At 36.5% G+C, this 13,579-nt stretch overlaps 2 protein-coding genes across 6 annotated transcripts in view; one reads left to right on the forward strand and one right to left on the reverse strand.

The window, feature by feature from the left end:
- The window catches only part of LOC106869001 (uncharacterized), a 43,796-nt gene extending 34,840 nt beyond the window's left edge, over positions 1-8,956 (reverse strand). Inside the window, exons 1-3 of one of the 5 annotated variants that reach the window (XM_089340441.1) lie at positions 8,831-8,956; positions 2,047-2,457; positions 332-408 (exon numbers count right to left, since the gene is read on the reverse strand). In XM_089340441.1, the coding sequence (XP_089196567.1) occupies positions 332-408; positions 2,047-2,071 (102 nt within the window). In that variant the 5' untranslated portion in view covers positions 2,072-2,457; positions 8,831-8,956. Of the gene's footprint in view, positions 1-331; positions 409-2,046; positions 2,458-8,522 lie in introns of all 5 variants that reach the window. The other 4 variants (XM_089340443.1, XM_089340440.1, XM_089340444.1 and 1 more) reach the window with 4 other exon arrangements.
- LOC106869000 (non-structural maintenance of chromosomes element 1 homolog) overlaps positions 6,403-13,579 on the forward strand; it is a 41,996-nt gene continuing 34,819 nt past the window's right edge. The window contains exon 1 of the mRNA XM_089340471.1: positions 6,403-6,569. The gene's annotated coding sequence lies outside the window, so the exon portion shown is untranslated. The remainder of the gene's footprint in view (positions 6,570-13,579) is intronic.

Raw genomic sequence — 13,579 nt, forward strand, 5'->3', positions numbered from 1 at the left:
GGTGCCAGTCGTCAAATTTAACTCGATTTCGATTTCACTTGCCTCAACAGGTCTTCGCAAGTGCAAGTTTAGTGTCCAATTTGACTCGATTTTGATAAGAGAAATATCACATAAAAAATAAAATATGTCTGAAATTCAAGAATGCTTGAAACAAACATTTCTAATGAAATTACAAAGAATCCATCGTTATAGAAATTCAGGGGGAAAACAAAGGCACATCAAACGTCTGCCATCAGCTTCAAAATTCTGATTATCACCAACTCCAATCTTTAAACCTTCTTCAACTTGCAATAAATAGAAACAAGATGAAAGATTATAACTATTTACTCACGTTAGTGTTAGTATAAGGTGAAACCGATCTTGTGTAAGTCATGATTTCAATTAAAAGCCTTTCTAGACCAGATATCTCTACAAAAAAATAGATAAATAAAAGGCAATTATTATTAATTTAGAGGTTTTCATATAATGTTTAATTGATAAACTTACATGTGGTGCCCTCTGGCTATAACTATCAATACAAGGGAGATAACCATCCCCTAACATCAGTGATTAGGAATATGAATTTGAAATTAAGGAAAACCAAGATGCATAGAGTTCATATATTTAATTTTTTTTCTCTGTTACAAAGTTTTTACAATTTCTAGTTGGTGGTAATCATGTATAAGCACTATTTCATTCTTTCTAAAAATCAGCAGCATGATCTAACTTGTTACTAATTAGTTACAAAGAGAGACATTTCATTAAAATTAAAGATGAAATTGATTAGTCTTTTTTTATTGGCTGTAAATACCATCTGCGTAATTTGACAATGGGGTTTCATGACAGAGTCACTAACGGGAAGGTGTTTATTTGAAATGTGTACATGTACAATTGACACAGTCTCATTTTGGTGCTAGTATAGTATGCAGTCTACCACGTTGTCAAACAGTATAACCAGGGTTATCTACCTCAAATATTCAGTTAATAAAGGAAACCAATTTTTCCATTATATGAACGCTAACAACAAATTAAACTACAAGCTGAACCTGAGTGAGATTTTAGAACTAATATTTTTCTTTGTCATGGATATACCCAAAACCACAGTAGTGACTCTAACAGGAAAATCTAAAAATACAATAACTGACTGGTACAATATGTGCAACGAGGTGTGTGGGGCCATCGTTTATCATGAAAGACGAGGGAAGATGGTTGGAACAAACGATAACCCCATTCAGACTGATGAAGCAAGATTTGTTGGTTGACAAAAATACAATTGAGGAAGAATGCTGAATGGCAACAACGCCCCTCTCCTCGAAGACAGTGATGCAGAAGAACGAAACAACAGGAACCATGGACGTAGAATTGATGGGCTGTGGGTTTTTGGTCTCAAACAAGGCTCAGACTGTCGATATTTTTGTGTGGAATGGCATGACGGGAACGGTCTGATCCTAATTATTGAAAGAGAATGTGGAAAAGGTTCAGTTATTTATTCAAATGAGTGGCCCGCTTATAATAATTTAAATACCATGGGTTATCACCATCTGACAGGGGAACCATCAACAACATTATGTGGATCCAGTGACCGGAGCACACACACTCAGGCCATTGAGCGATCATGGTCAGATGCTAAAACTATGATTCTGAAAAAAAAAAAAAAATGATCTCTGAAATATCTGAAGTGTTTTACCTTGATGTCCATGTTCCATGCTGGCATCGGTCAGACCATTTGACAGGAACTGACAATCCAAAGAACTACCTTGTTCTCTCAGTGTCTCCTTAACATGGTCTGTATGGCCAGATGCTCTTCTTAACCACAACTACTTACACCATGTATTGAGTACCTTTTTCATGCCACCAGCACTGAAACCAATTCCTGTCAATAATTCCTCCCAAACTTTATCCATATCCTCCCTCACCTACCTCCCACTCTCTTCCCTATGTCTACTCCCCCCTCCTCTCACTATCACATTCTTCATTTTCCTTACTCATCTCTCCCTCATCCTCCTCTCTCTCCTGTCTCTTGCCTCCCCCCTCCCATTAAAACAATACACACACACAGAAACAAACCTAGATCTTCAGCACAAAATGCCATCTTTGTCAATTTGTCCTGATTCACTTCCAGTTATCTGTTGCTATGGCAACTGCTCAAGTCTTCTGCTTTCTCTTCTTACAATCTTTGCTGTCCCTTCAATTGGTAGGGTTGTGACTCCTCTCTAGCTGTTCGGTTGTCGTGGTGGTGGTTGGCGGTGGTGGTGGTGTTAATGCTAAGACTGCATTTGTTGTTGTTACAGTTGTTATTGTTGATAAATGCTGTGGTTAAAGTTGCTGCTGCTGATGACAGCTTTTGTTGTTGATGGTGATGAGACTAATGTCAGTGTTTGTGTTGATGTTGAGTCTTGTTGATTGTTGTTGCTGATTGTGTTGTTGTTGTTGGTATTTAGAATGTAGCTTTTCTCAGTTTCAAAAGGTCCCCGTTTCCTTGAAAGACAAAATCCAAAATATAGATTATACATAGCATTTATCTTTTATAAATAGCACAAAGGGCAAAAATTTGTTCCATTCTGAGTTCAAATCCTACCAAGATCAACTTCGCCTTTCATCTCAGTCAAGGTCAGGGATTGATGAAATTGATGAAATTGATGGGAGTGACCATCTCCTCAAACTTGCTGTGTGTGTAGGTTGAATGCCTGGGAGGGTACAAATAAAAGGAGGTCAAGTAAAATCACAGTCGTGGCAGATACCAGTGACACACAAATGGCACCCGTGCCAGTGGCACATAAAAGCATCCATTACACTCTCAGAGTGGTTGGCATTAGGAAGGGCATCCAGCTGTAGAAACAATGCCAAATCAGATTGGGGTCTGGTGCTTCCAGCTTGCCAGCCCTGGTCAAACTGTCCAACCCATACCAGCTTGGACAACGGATGCTAAATGATGGTGATGATGATGATGATTCTGGTAATTTTTTGCATTACATGCCTGTTCCAACATTTCTCACGACTTTATTTATTAAAACATCCATCACTCAATGCTTCTTTAAACCTCTGTGACATTTTTCTAAAAATTTTCTGGAACAAGTGAATAAGAACAGAAGATTCAGCATGAAAAAATTACCTCAATTTACCAAATTGGAAAATTTCAAAAAGTGAAGCCAAGCAGAAGAGATTCTAGGATCATAATCTCTCTGTTTTTCCATTTGGATTTAATAGGACACAAAAATGTGAAAAAGTTAAAACAATAATAATAAAGGGTCAGGATGTATATTTTTCATTCATCGGAGCCACACAGATCAAGGACAGGCTTCTGTACAGTTTCCCCTCTACAAGATTTTGGTCAGCAACCTTCTTCATCCCACAGCTATGTCTGCGACTATGTGTGCAGGATTCTTTAAGAATGGTTTGTATAGCAGGGGAGGGGGGAAACATTTGGTCAATGTTTGCAATATTACCCAGAAACAAAATTTTTAAAAAATAGTGCAACAGGTGTAAAAAAATGTGTAGGAAACGAATATGAAAAAACGCATGGAAAGGAGTGGGGAGAGGACTTTGGAAAATTCACAAGATTCGATTTTCCCCACAAATTTCTTTATAATCGTAATCTATGCTGTTTGAAAGGTATTTATATAAAATTTCATTTAAAAAAAAAAAAAAAAAACCCTTTTCCTAAAAGTTATGAGGGGAAAACTCGGATCTTGTGAATTTTCCTAAACCCTCTCCCCCATCCCCACCCTCATTGCTTCCCGCGCATTTTCTTTTCATATTCGTTTCCTACACATTTTTTTTTTTACACCTGTTGCACTATTTTTTAAAAATTTTATTTCGTTTCTGGGTACTGTAAACATTAACCAAATTTTGTTTACATTTAAAAACGGTCATGTCACTTCCTGAAAATTTTAAATAATTTCTGTTGGGTCTGGGGAGAGTCATTTTCTTATTGTGCCTTAAAATTTAACCCGCACACACCGTTAAAATTTCCACTTATTTCTTATTTTTATTTTCCTCGTCTTGCAACCTTTTCAAGAGTCTTCACTCTCTCCGTTATTTACGCGGCCTTCTGTTTTGCTTTTGTTTTTGCGCACGTGTGTCTCAGTGTGTGTGTATGTATGCATGCATGTATGTATATATGTCTGTGTGTATGTATATATGTCTGTTTTGGCCACTTTCCACTGAAAGCCCATCATGCCATGTGTGACTGTGTGACATTGAGTTTGTTCTGCTCACCAGAGTGGAACAAAAACATGCATTCATGACTGGGTGTCATATACTAAATACCAAAACACCGTGCCGGGGGGGAGGGGGACACTTTTTTCTATTGAGGTCTTATAGTCAATACACGGTGATTACTCATAAGCTTTAAACTAATACAAAAAACATTTATCATTTTCAGAATTGGGTGGACATTGGAATTAGACACTGAGGGAAAATGGCTGTAACTTTTTTATTTTTTAATTTTGACGATTTTCGTTTTCGATAATGTGTTCTATATGTCACGGTCATGCGATTCCCCCTAAAAAAAATTTTGGACCCCCCCCCCCCCCCCCTCACACACGGTGGGGGGTTCCTGGCGATTTTCATTTTTGACATTGTGTTCTACATGTCCAGGTCGTACGAATAGCCTTCTCGCAACTTAGATGTGAAAATGAACGGCTCAAAAAGGATTACATGTGGAGTCCCCACCACGAAACTTGATATGCTAGAAATAACAGCTAAACGCGGACAATCCAAATCTTGCATTGGTCCAGATGGACTATATGTAATCTGAACCCCCCCCCCTTTTTTTTTTTTTTTACGGAATCCCACGTTTTAGGCTATGGAGATTCCGATTCTGAAAAATAATTGTTTGAAAAATTTCAATTCCCCCCCCCCTCACCAAGTAGGCTATTTACATGCTAGAAATAACAGCCAAATCTTGTTAGGGTCAGGGTCAGGGTTAGGGTTAGGGTTAGGTTGGATTGTCCGCGTTTAGCTGTTATTTCTAGCATATCAAGTTTCGTGGTGGGGACTCCACATATGATCCTTTTTCTGTTTCAATATAAATGTAAGCCGTTCATTTTCACATCTAAGTTGCGAGAAGGCTATTCGTACGACCTGGACATGTAGAACACAATGTCAAAAATGAAAATCGTCCCCCCACCAAAAAAAAAAATCCCCCCCCGTGTGAGGGGGGTTCCAAAAATTTTTTTAGGGGGAATCGCATGACCGTGACATATAGAACACATTATCGAAAACGAAAATCGTCAAAATTAAAAAATAAAAAAGTTACAGCCATTTTCCCTCAGTGTCTAATTCCAATGTCCACCCAGAATTGTAAAACCCGAGAGGTAATGCTTTTGTCTAAACCAGGGGTTTTCAAACTTTTTGACTTGCGGACCCCTTTATATTTCAGGCTTTGGATCTATTTTAAAACGGGGGCGCCAGTATTTTCTTAACGAAACACTAACGCAAGTTATTCCATGTTAAAGTTGTCGTATTTCTGTAATTTCAACCAATCACTGACGTCTATTCAGATCAATAGAGTTACTGCTGGGCGGTCATAAAAATGTTATTCCCTGTGACATATTTCATCCGGTTTAATCGTAATTTATACGCATATATTGTTTATATAATAAATTACGCTGTGCGTATCTATGTGTGTAACAATTTTAGAGTTCGGATTCTCGAGTTAGGGTTAGTTTTAGGGTTAGGGTTAGGGTTACGGTTAAGTCTAGTTAGGGTTAGGGGATTAATACGATATACACCGTTACAGCGCTAACTGTTTTCAACTGAATAGACGTTAGTGATTGGTTGAAATTATCGAAATAAAACAATATTTTTCTGTTCTATAACACAAAATAGATAAGTATACGAAGTTTGAAAGTCTTTCCGTACCAAAAACACTACATAAAACATAAATGAAAACTGGCGCCCCCGTTTTAAAATAGATCCCAGGCTTTACCTTAGGGATCCCCTTATAAACGCTTATGAAATTTATACATAAATATTGGTGGAGATGGAGTATATGTAATCTGGGTATACCCCTTTTAAATTTTGTTTTTTTTACGGAATCCTGTTTCAGACCATGGAGAATCCGATTCTGAAAAAAAAAATTTCAAAAATCTCAATTTCAAAATTTCGACCCCCCCCCCCCCCCCCGGTTTTATATAGATCCACAGGGTAAACCTAACCCTAACCCTGACCCTAACCCTAACACTTGTTTTGTGAGATTTGGCTGGTATTTCTAGCATGTAAATAGGATCGACCACTCACGACTAGCTAGCGCGGACGCGCGACTGCGCGTTCGGGACCGTGCTGCTTTAGTAGTACCCAGGTTGGCACTATCATGCTTTTAGCTGTCAGAAGTGAAAGTGCTCACTGCTAGTGAAGTATCTGTCTGTCTGCCTGTCGATTCTTTGGCTACTGACAGCTACTGACTGGCCGGAGCGAGCTATATGTCTGTCTGTCTCTCTCTCTCTCTATCTATCTATCTATTACTCGAAAGTTATTGGAACAAATTTGACACCTATATCCATGCGTTTGAAAACACACAGAGTATAAGGGTACTACTAAAGCAGAGTGGTCCCGAACGCGCAGTCGCGCGTCCGCGCTAGCTAGTCGTGAGTGGTCGATCCTATTATTTTTAAACTTCAAACTTCATTTGTTTTCTATTTTGATAAATTCTCTCTGTTGAAAATTATATTTTTATATTTTAAATAATTTGCAATTTCAGGAAATATGTTTTTATATTAAATTTGTGTTTTCTAATAAGGTGGACGAGTGATTGATAGATAGATAGATAGTAGATAGATATCAGTAAGTAAGCCAAAGTATCAACTCAAACCAGCAGGCAGACAGACAGACGGACACAGCAACAGGCATGCAGGCAGATAGACAGATTCACTTCTGACAGCTAATAGCATGACAGTGCCGCCAGGTTTATTGTCAATTAAAAGATTTCGATTAAAAAACATATATAAAATCAAATTGCCCATAAAAAGTATTTGCTGTTCACGGACCCCGTCTTGTTCTTGCGGACCACAGTTTGAAAACCCCTGAATTAGACAGTTAATGATAGGGTTTGAGCTAATAATTAACCCTTAAACGGCGGACATCATGAATTGATGACTCAAAAATTTCACACAGATGCGGCTCTCATTACAGAAAAGTGAAGATTTTACGGCACTTTTCGATAATGAGATTGTAAATTTTAATGAACTACGGACTAAAAATTATTAGAGTTTTTTTTATTATTTCTTTTAAGTGGAAATAATTATAAAAATTACTCTTAAGAAAAGTAGCTAGCTTTTTTGTTGTCAGTTTGGTACATACATTCATGCAACTCATTCCCGCTGTTTTAGGGGTTAATGGTCAACGTCGAGGGTTCTTAATTGTCACCATGTATATTGAAGAATGTACCTATGCTTGTTTGAGATTGTAAGATCCCTATTCTCACATGTCAGTAAATCCTAAATCCGAAAAAGAAGCACACTCTAAGTTATAGTGCAGTATATATATATATATATATATATATATATATATATATATATATATATATATATATATAACAATTGCAGCGTGGAAGGTGTTTATAAGCCATTTAAAATAACACAAAATCCGTTAGATTCACTTCAACATTTAAATTTAATTTTTCAAAATATTTTCGTTGCTTTGAGACGGCGACCTGTTCACTGACAAAATTCTGTGCTGCATCACAGAATTTTGTCAGTGAACAGTTCTGTGATGCATCACAGAATTTTGTCAGTGAACAGGTCACGGTCTCAAAGCGACGAAAATATTTTGAAAAATTAACTTTAAATGTTGAAGTGAATCTAACGGATTTTGTGTGTTATTTTAAATGGCTTATAAACACCTTCCACGCTGCAATTGTTTTCGTTCCAGCACACGATCTCAGATCAGGTCACTTGCTATGCAAGTACATCTCCCTATATATATATATATATATATATATATATATATATATATATATATATATTCTGCACTATAACTTAGAGTTACTTGTTACTTGTTTCAGTCATATATATAAGTCAGTAAATAGTGGGGTTGTGTTAACCGCACGTGGAGAAATAATAGGAAAATGAAAAATAATAATAAGGCAGAATGCTAAACTGAAAGCATATTTTAATATATTTATATATATATATGTATATATATATATATATATATATATATATATATATTTTAATTTAAGGAATGGAGAAAACGCATGTTATAATTGCATACTTATAACATGCGTTTTCTCCATTCCTTAAATTTTTAAATATACTCAAATACCCAAAATTTCAAGGAGTTCCTGCCTTAAAAACAGGAACAACACCGAAGTTATTTTGTGTTCTTTGTTACATTGGTTTCTATTAACCCATTTATTCTATCCGAAGAATTATTATTCATTAAGATAGAAGAAATACATATAATTATATATATATATATATATATATATATATATATATATATATATATATATATATACACACAGAGATATCAAGGAAGAGCGAAATAGAAAGAAGCAATTAGACGAACAGTAAAGAAATATGAAGAAAAGCCAAACTTACTGAAGTTGAACAACGAACCAAGAGAATAAAGAATACGACGCACTTGTGTTTATATAGATACAGATTGCTCTGCATCAACACGTAATAAATATTGCTATGAATGGTGGGAGATTTTCTCGGAAGAGAAATACATTTTCACTTTCTGTTTGACTCAATTGTCACATAAACACACACACACACACTTCGTTCTCTTCCCCCCCTTCCTCTGTTTCTTTTCTTTCAACTTTTGTTTCTTGTGCTTCAGCCCATTTTTTTCACTTGCCAAACTTTGTTGTTATTTTCTCTCGTGTACACACATCTATACATACCTATGTCTGCGCTGCAATCCCTGTGTGTGTGTGTCTGTATATATAGTGTGTGTGTGTATATATATATATATTCTTTTACTTGTTTAAGTCATTTGACTGCAGCCATGCTGGATCACCTCCTTTAATCGAATAAATCACCCCAGGACTTATTCTTTGTAAGCCTAGTACTCATTCTATCGGTCTGTTTTGTCGAATAGCTAACTTACTGGGACGTAAACAAGCCAACATCGGATGTCAAGCGATAGTTGGGGGACAAACACAAACACACACATATATATATATACACGACGGGCTTCTTTCAGTTTCCGTCTACCAAATCCACCCACAAGGCTTTGGTTGGTCCGGGGCTATAGTTGAAGAAATTTGCCCGAGGTGCCACACAGTGGGACTGAACCCGAAACCTTGAGGTTGGGAAGTAAGCTTCTTATCACACAGCCACGCATCGTCAGTAAACCATAAACCCGAAATAGAAGCATACTAAATGATAGAGCAGTAGAAAAAGCGGTTTGGGATCTCAGCCCCCTTAAGCCAGGCGCCTCATGGACGTGAATCCCAGAGAATCCCATAAACCGGTTTTATTTAACTTTATTTATATAATATACTTCTCTATAACTTACAGTGTGCTTCTTTTGGGGATTTATGTTTTACCGACGATCGATATATATATATATATATATATATATATATATATATATATATATACTCTTTTACTTGTTTCAGTCATTTGACTGCGGCCATGCTGGAGCACCGCCTTTAGTCGAGCAAATCGACCCCGGGACTTATTCTTTGTAAGCCTAGTACTTATTCTATCGGTCTTTTTGGCCGAACCGTTAAGTGACGGGGACATAAACACACCAGCATCGGTTGTCAAGCAATGCTAGGGGGGGACAAACACAGACACACAAGTACACTCATATATATATATATATATATATATATATACATATATACGACGGGCTTCTTTCAGTTATATATATATAGTTAATAAAAATCATTGGAAGAATCAGTTTAGAAGACGGAGTCCAATAAATGCCATTAAATAAATGGAATAAGTTTTGATGATAATATGGATTATTTATTTAATTTAACCAGACAGCTGTTTCTGTCACAAAAGACCATATTTATATATACAATTGAAGAATATGTATTTCAACAAAAGTAATACATATTATTATATTAAGTCATTTGGAACTCATTAGTGGAGGATATTTTGATATTTAAAGTTAGTACCTTTAGTTTTCTTCTTTGTGACCATTATATTCATTTCGTTTTCTAATTTATTTATTTCACTCGCCAAATCAAATTCTAAACTGAAGTTTACAAGCGTAACTTTATTAGTATTAAGCACACTTGGGTAACTCTATGCCCAAAATCTAAAATTTTTGTTGTAATAAGTATATATATATATATATATATATATATATATATATATATATATATATAGAATGCCTCAGAACGAAGCGTCAGTCGTATACAGAGAGCTAATAATTAATTAGAATGTTAAGAGCTAATGAAGTTGATAACACAAATTTTTATTCCTTTGTCATTCTAATTTCTTATATATGCAGTTATGCTTTAAGTTCGCTTTGCAACCACCTGCTCCGCGTTCGACCTCGGTACACGGCACTTGGCGTCGGCATTAACAGTTGCTTTATTTAGTTCATAAATAAATTGTGTGTGTGGTTTAGTGTTTACATATTTAATGCAAGGCGTGAAGTATATTGTGGTGAGGATAGAAACAGTATTGATCACTAACTGATTCAACAAGCTGTGGAGAATCCTGTCTGTCCATACATATATACGTGCATAGATGCAAGCATGTATCTATGTATGTGTGTGATAACAGTTTATCAGACTGATTGTTTAATCTTGTGAAACTTGACTTAAATTCACCTGAATATCTGTGTGAGCGCGTAACATGAATACATGGCTTATAGCTAAGTTGTCTTATATACATATTCATGCTGCTGTATATATATGGAGATAAGTGAAAGTGGGAAAAGATACTGAAAATTTTACGAATAAATTAATCAAAATGGTGTGTTCGTTTTTTTTTTTTTTATAATCGATTCGTTGGTCATTTGTCAATTTGTAATTCTATTTCTTTCGTCCATCCATCCCTCAAACAATAATACTTTTGTTTTAAGGGATGCTCTTAAATTTCAAAGGAAAATAAGTGTCGCTGTGGAAGAATTAAAAGTGAAAATGTTTTCCTTTTAAAGGAAAAAAGAAAATATGAAAGTGTTATCACTTGATTTGTAAAGTGAAAGTTTCGTTCACTTTCATGTTTGGAAAAAAAGACACTCTCCATAATAATTTCGTTTTCTAGGAAAAGAATTTTCTGTCCCCACCCCATCTCCCCGAAAGGAAACACTTTCATCTTTTCCTATAGACGAAATGAAAGTTTGAACACAGGAAAAAATCAATTTATTTGTATAACAGTCAATTTCATATCACCCACGTCCGTTTCAATTTCCTACCTTCTTTCTTATTTTGAAACTAAGATTCATTATGCATTTAAATGGTGAAAATCTCTTCATGGCATAAATTGAATAATATTCCTTTACATCCTAATCGATGGAGAGTAGCTTACAGATTGAGATAGCAGCATGCTTTTGGTGCTTGTATGTGTCAGCATGTGTCTTGCATTCCTTTCTAAAAATAGCTTGAGGTTAAACTATGACCACAGTGGACAATGGCTGTTGTAGGTCAAAGAAATTAGGTCATACCACTATTCTCCTTTATTTGGTTTTATAAAGGCTGGCTAAAAAAAATTTTAAATAACACACACACACACACAGTGGGTGAAAAATTACTATTATAAACAGAAGAGATGACCTCTGAATTCGGATTCAAACTTCTAAATCAAGGTGAAAGAGTTTAGCAAAATCAATGGAGACTATAAGAATGGAGACAGGTGCCAGTCATCGAATTTGGTTCAATTACGATTTCGATTTCACTTGCCCCAACAGGTCTTCGCAAGCAGAGTTTAGTGTCCTATGAAGGAGAGGTTGGCATGGGTGCCAGTCATCGAATTTGGTTCAATTTCGATTTCACTTGCCTCAACAGGTCTTTGCAAGCTGAGTTTAGTGTCCAATGAAGGAATGTTACGCGTAAGTGAGCTGGCTACACCACTGGCAGAGGCCTTGGATTTAGGTCTCACTTGGCTTGCTGAGTCTTCTCACACACTACATATTTCCAAAGGTCTCGGTCACTGTTGGGTCAACATTCGGCAGACTCTCTTTCTCCCATTCATTCTCTTTATTGAGCAACTTTTCATAGTGGTGTCTCCAAACCTATCTCTTTGCAGCCATGTTTAGTGCAGGTCAACCATCATCCATGTGGACACATTTCTCTCCTATGACATCACGATTCTCTCTCACACACTGTCTTGCAGCACGAAATACCTCAAGTCTTTGGTTCCCACGGCATAGGACATTGGCAAATCTTTTCTTACCTGCTTCCCCTCTCGCTAAATACACCTGTCCCCTAGCTTCTCTTCTGGCAGTCTGATACAATTCCCTGCTACCACCGTTCTTCCAGTCCTTCCAAGCCTGTTTCTTTTCCTTAATAGCCCTGTCAACAACATTGTTCCACCACCATGTTATTTTGGGTCGAGAGGGGATTTTGCACCATCCACAGATCTGGTCAGTGGCCCTCAGTAGGTTGTCCCATAGAAACCTCCAGTTGTCTTCTACATCATGTGAAGCTATATCCCCTTCTATTTCATCAAAGGCTTTGAGTAATATGTCTCTAAATCTCTGTCCATTCGCAGGATCTTTAAGCTTCCAGACCCTTCTCCCTGCTGCTTGTCTTCTGGGCAGCCACTTAACCCTGATCCTGAAGTCACTAACTATTAGTCTATGTTGTGGGGTACATTCTTCGCCTGGAAAGGTTTTGGCATTTATAAGCAGCCATCTTTCCTTTTTTCTAGCGAGGATGTAGTCAATTTGGCTAGTGTGTCTGCCAGAACAGCAGGTGACTAGGTGACTGGCAGGTTTCCTGAAGTTCGTATGACAGAAACATTAAAATATCTGATTCCAAATAAGGCAACAATGAATGAGTGATGCCAAAAGAGCTGTGTCAAAATGTCTTTTTGCATCTTTATTGCAGCAATCAAAAGAACAAAGCTACAAGTCCCATTAAAAAATAGCCTGATAGTTTAAAGTTTCAATTTTCTAAATTGTTCTGTATTCTAAAATATCATGACCACTAAAAGAGTAGAACATTGTCAAGTAAACAAATGTTGGCCTCAAAACAAAGCTTATCAGCAATTTTCGAGAAAATGAAAGCCTGCTTCCAAACAATGACTCAACAAGGAAATACAGCTTACTGATACTTTGCTATGCTTAGCCATGGACTTTGACTTATTTTACAGAATCAAATTGATATTATATTGTTTATATTGTTTATATTTAGGCAAAGAATTGATAAGAAATACCAAAATAGTTCCTACCTAAGACAGCTTTAAAATTCAATGTATGTAATCATCATCATCATCATCACCCTTGTTTTAATGTCCACATTTCCATATTTGCATTGACAAGACAGAGTTTTATTGATGCATACTTTGTAGGCTGGATGCCCTCCCTGCTGCCAACCCTCACCAGGTTCCAAGGGAGATAATATTCCCCCCATGGCCAGGCATTTGGAAATAAACACAGTGCTACAACAAAGAGTTGCACACACATGCACATAGTGGGTAAGAAGACACTATTATAAACATAGAAGACATGACCTCTGAATTAG

The sequence above is a fragment of the Octopus bimaculoides genome, chromosome 23, assembly GCF_046866305.1.
Source record: "Octopus bimaculoides isolate indiv1 chromosome 23, ASM4686630v1, whole genome shotgun sequence".
Lineage (NCBI taxonomy): Eukaryota > Metazoa > Mollusca > Cephalopoda > Octopoda > Octopodidae > Octopus > Octopus bimaculoides.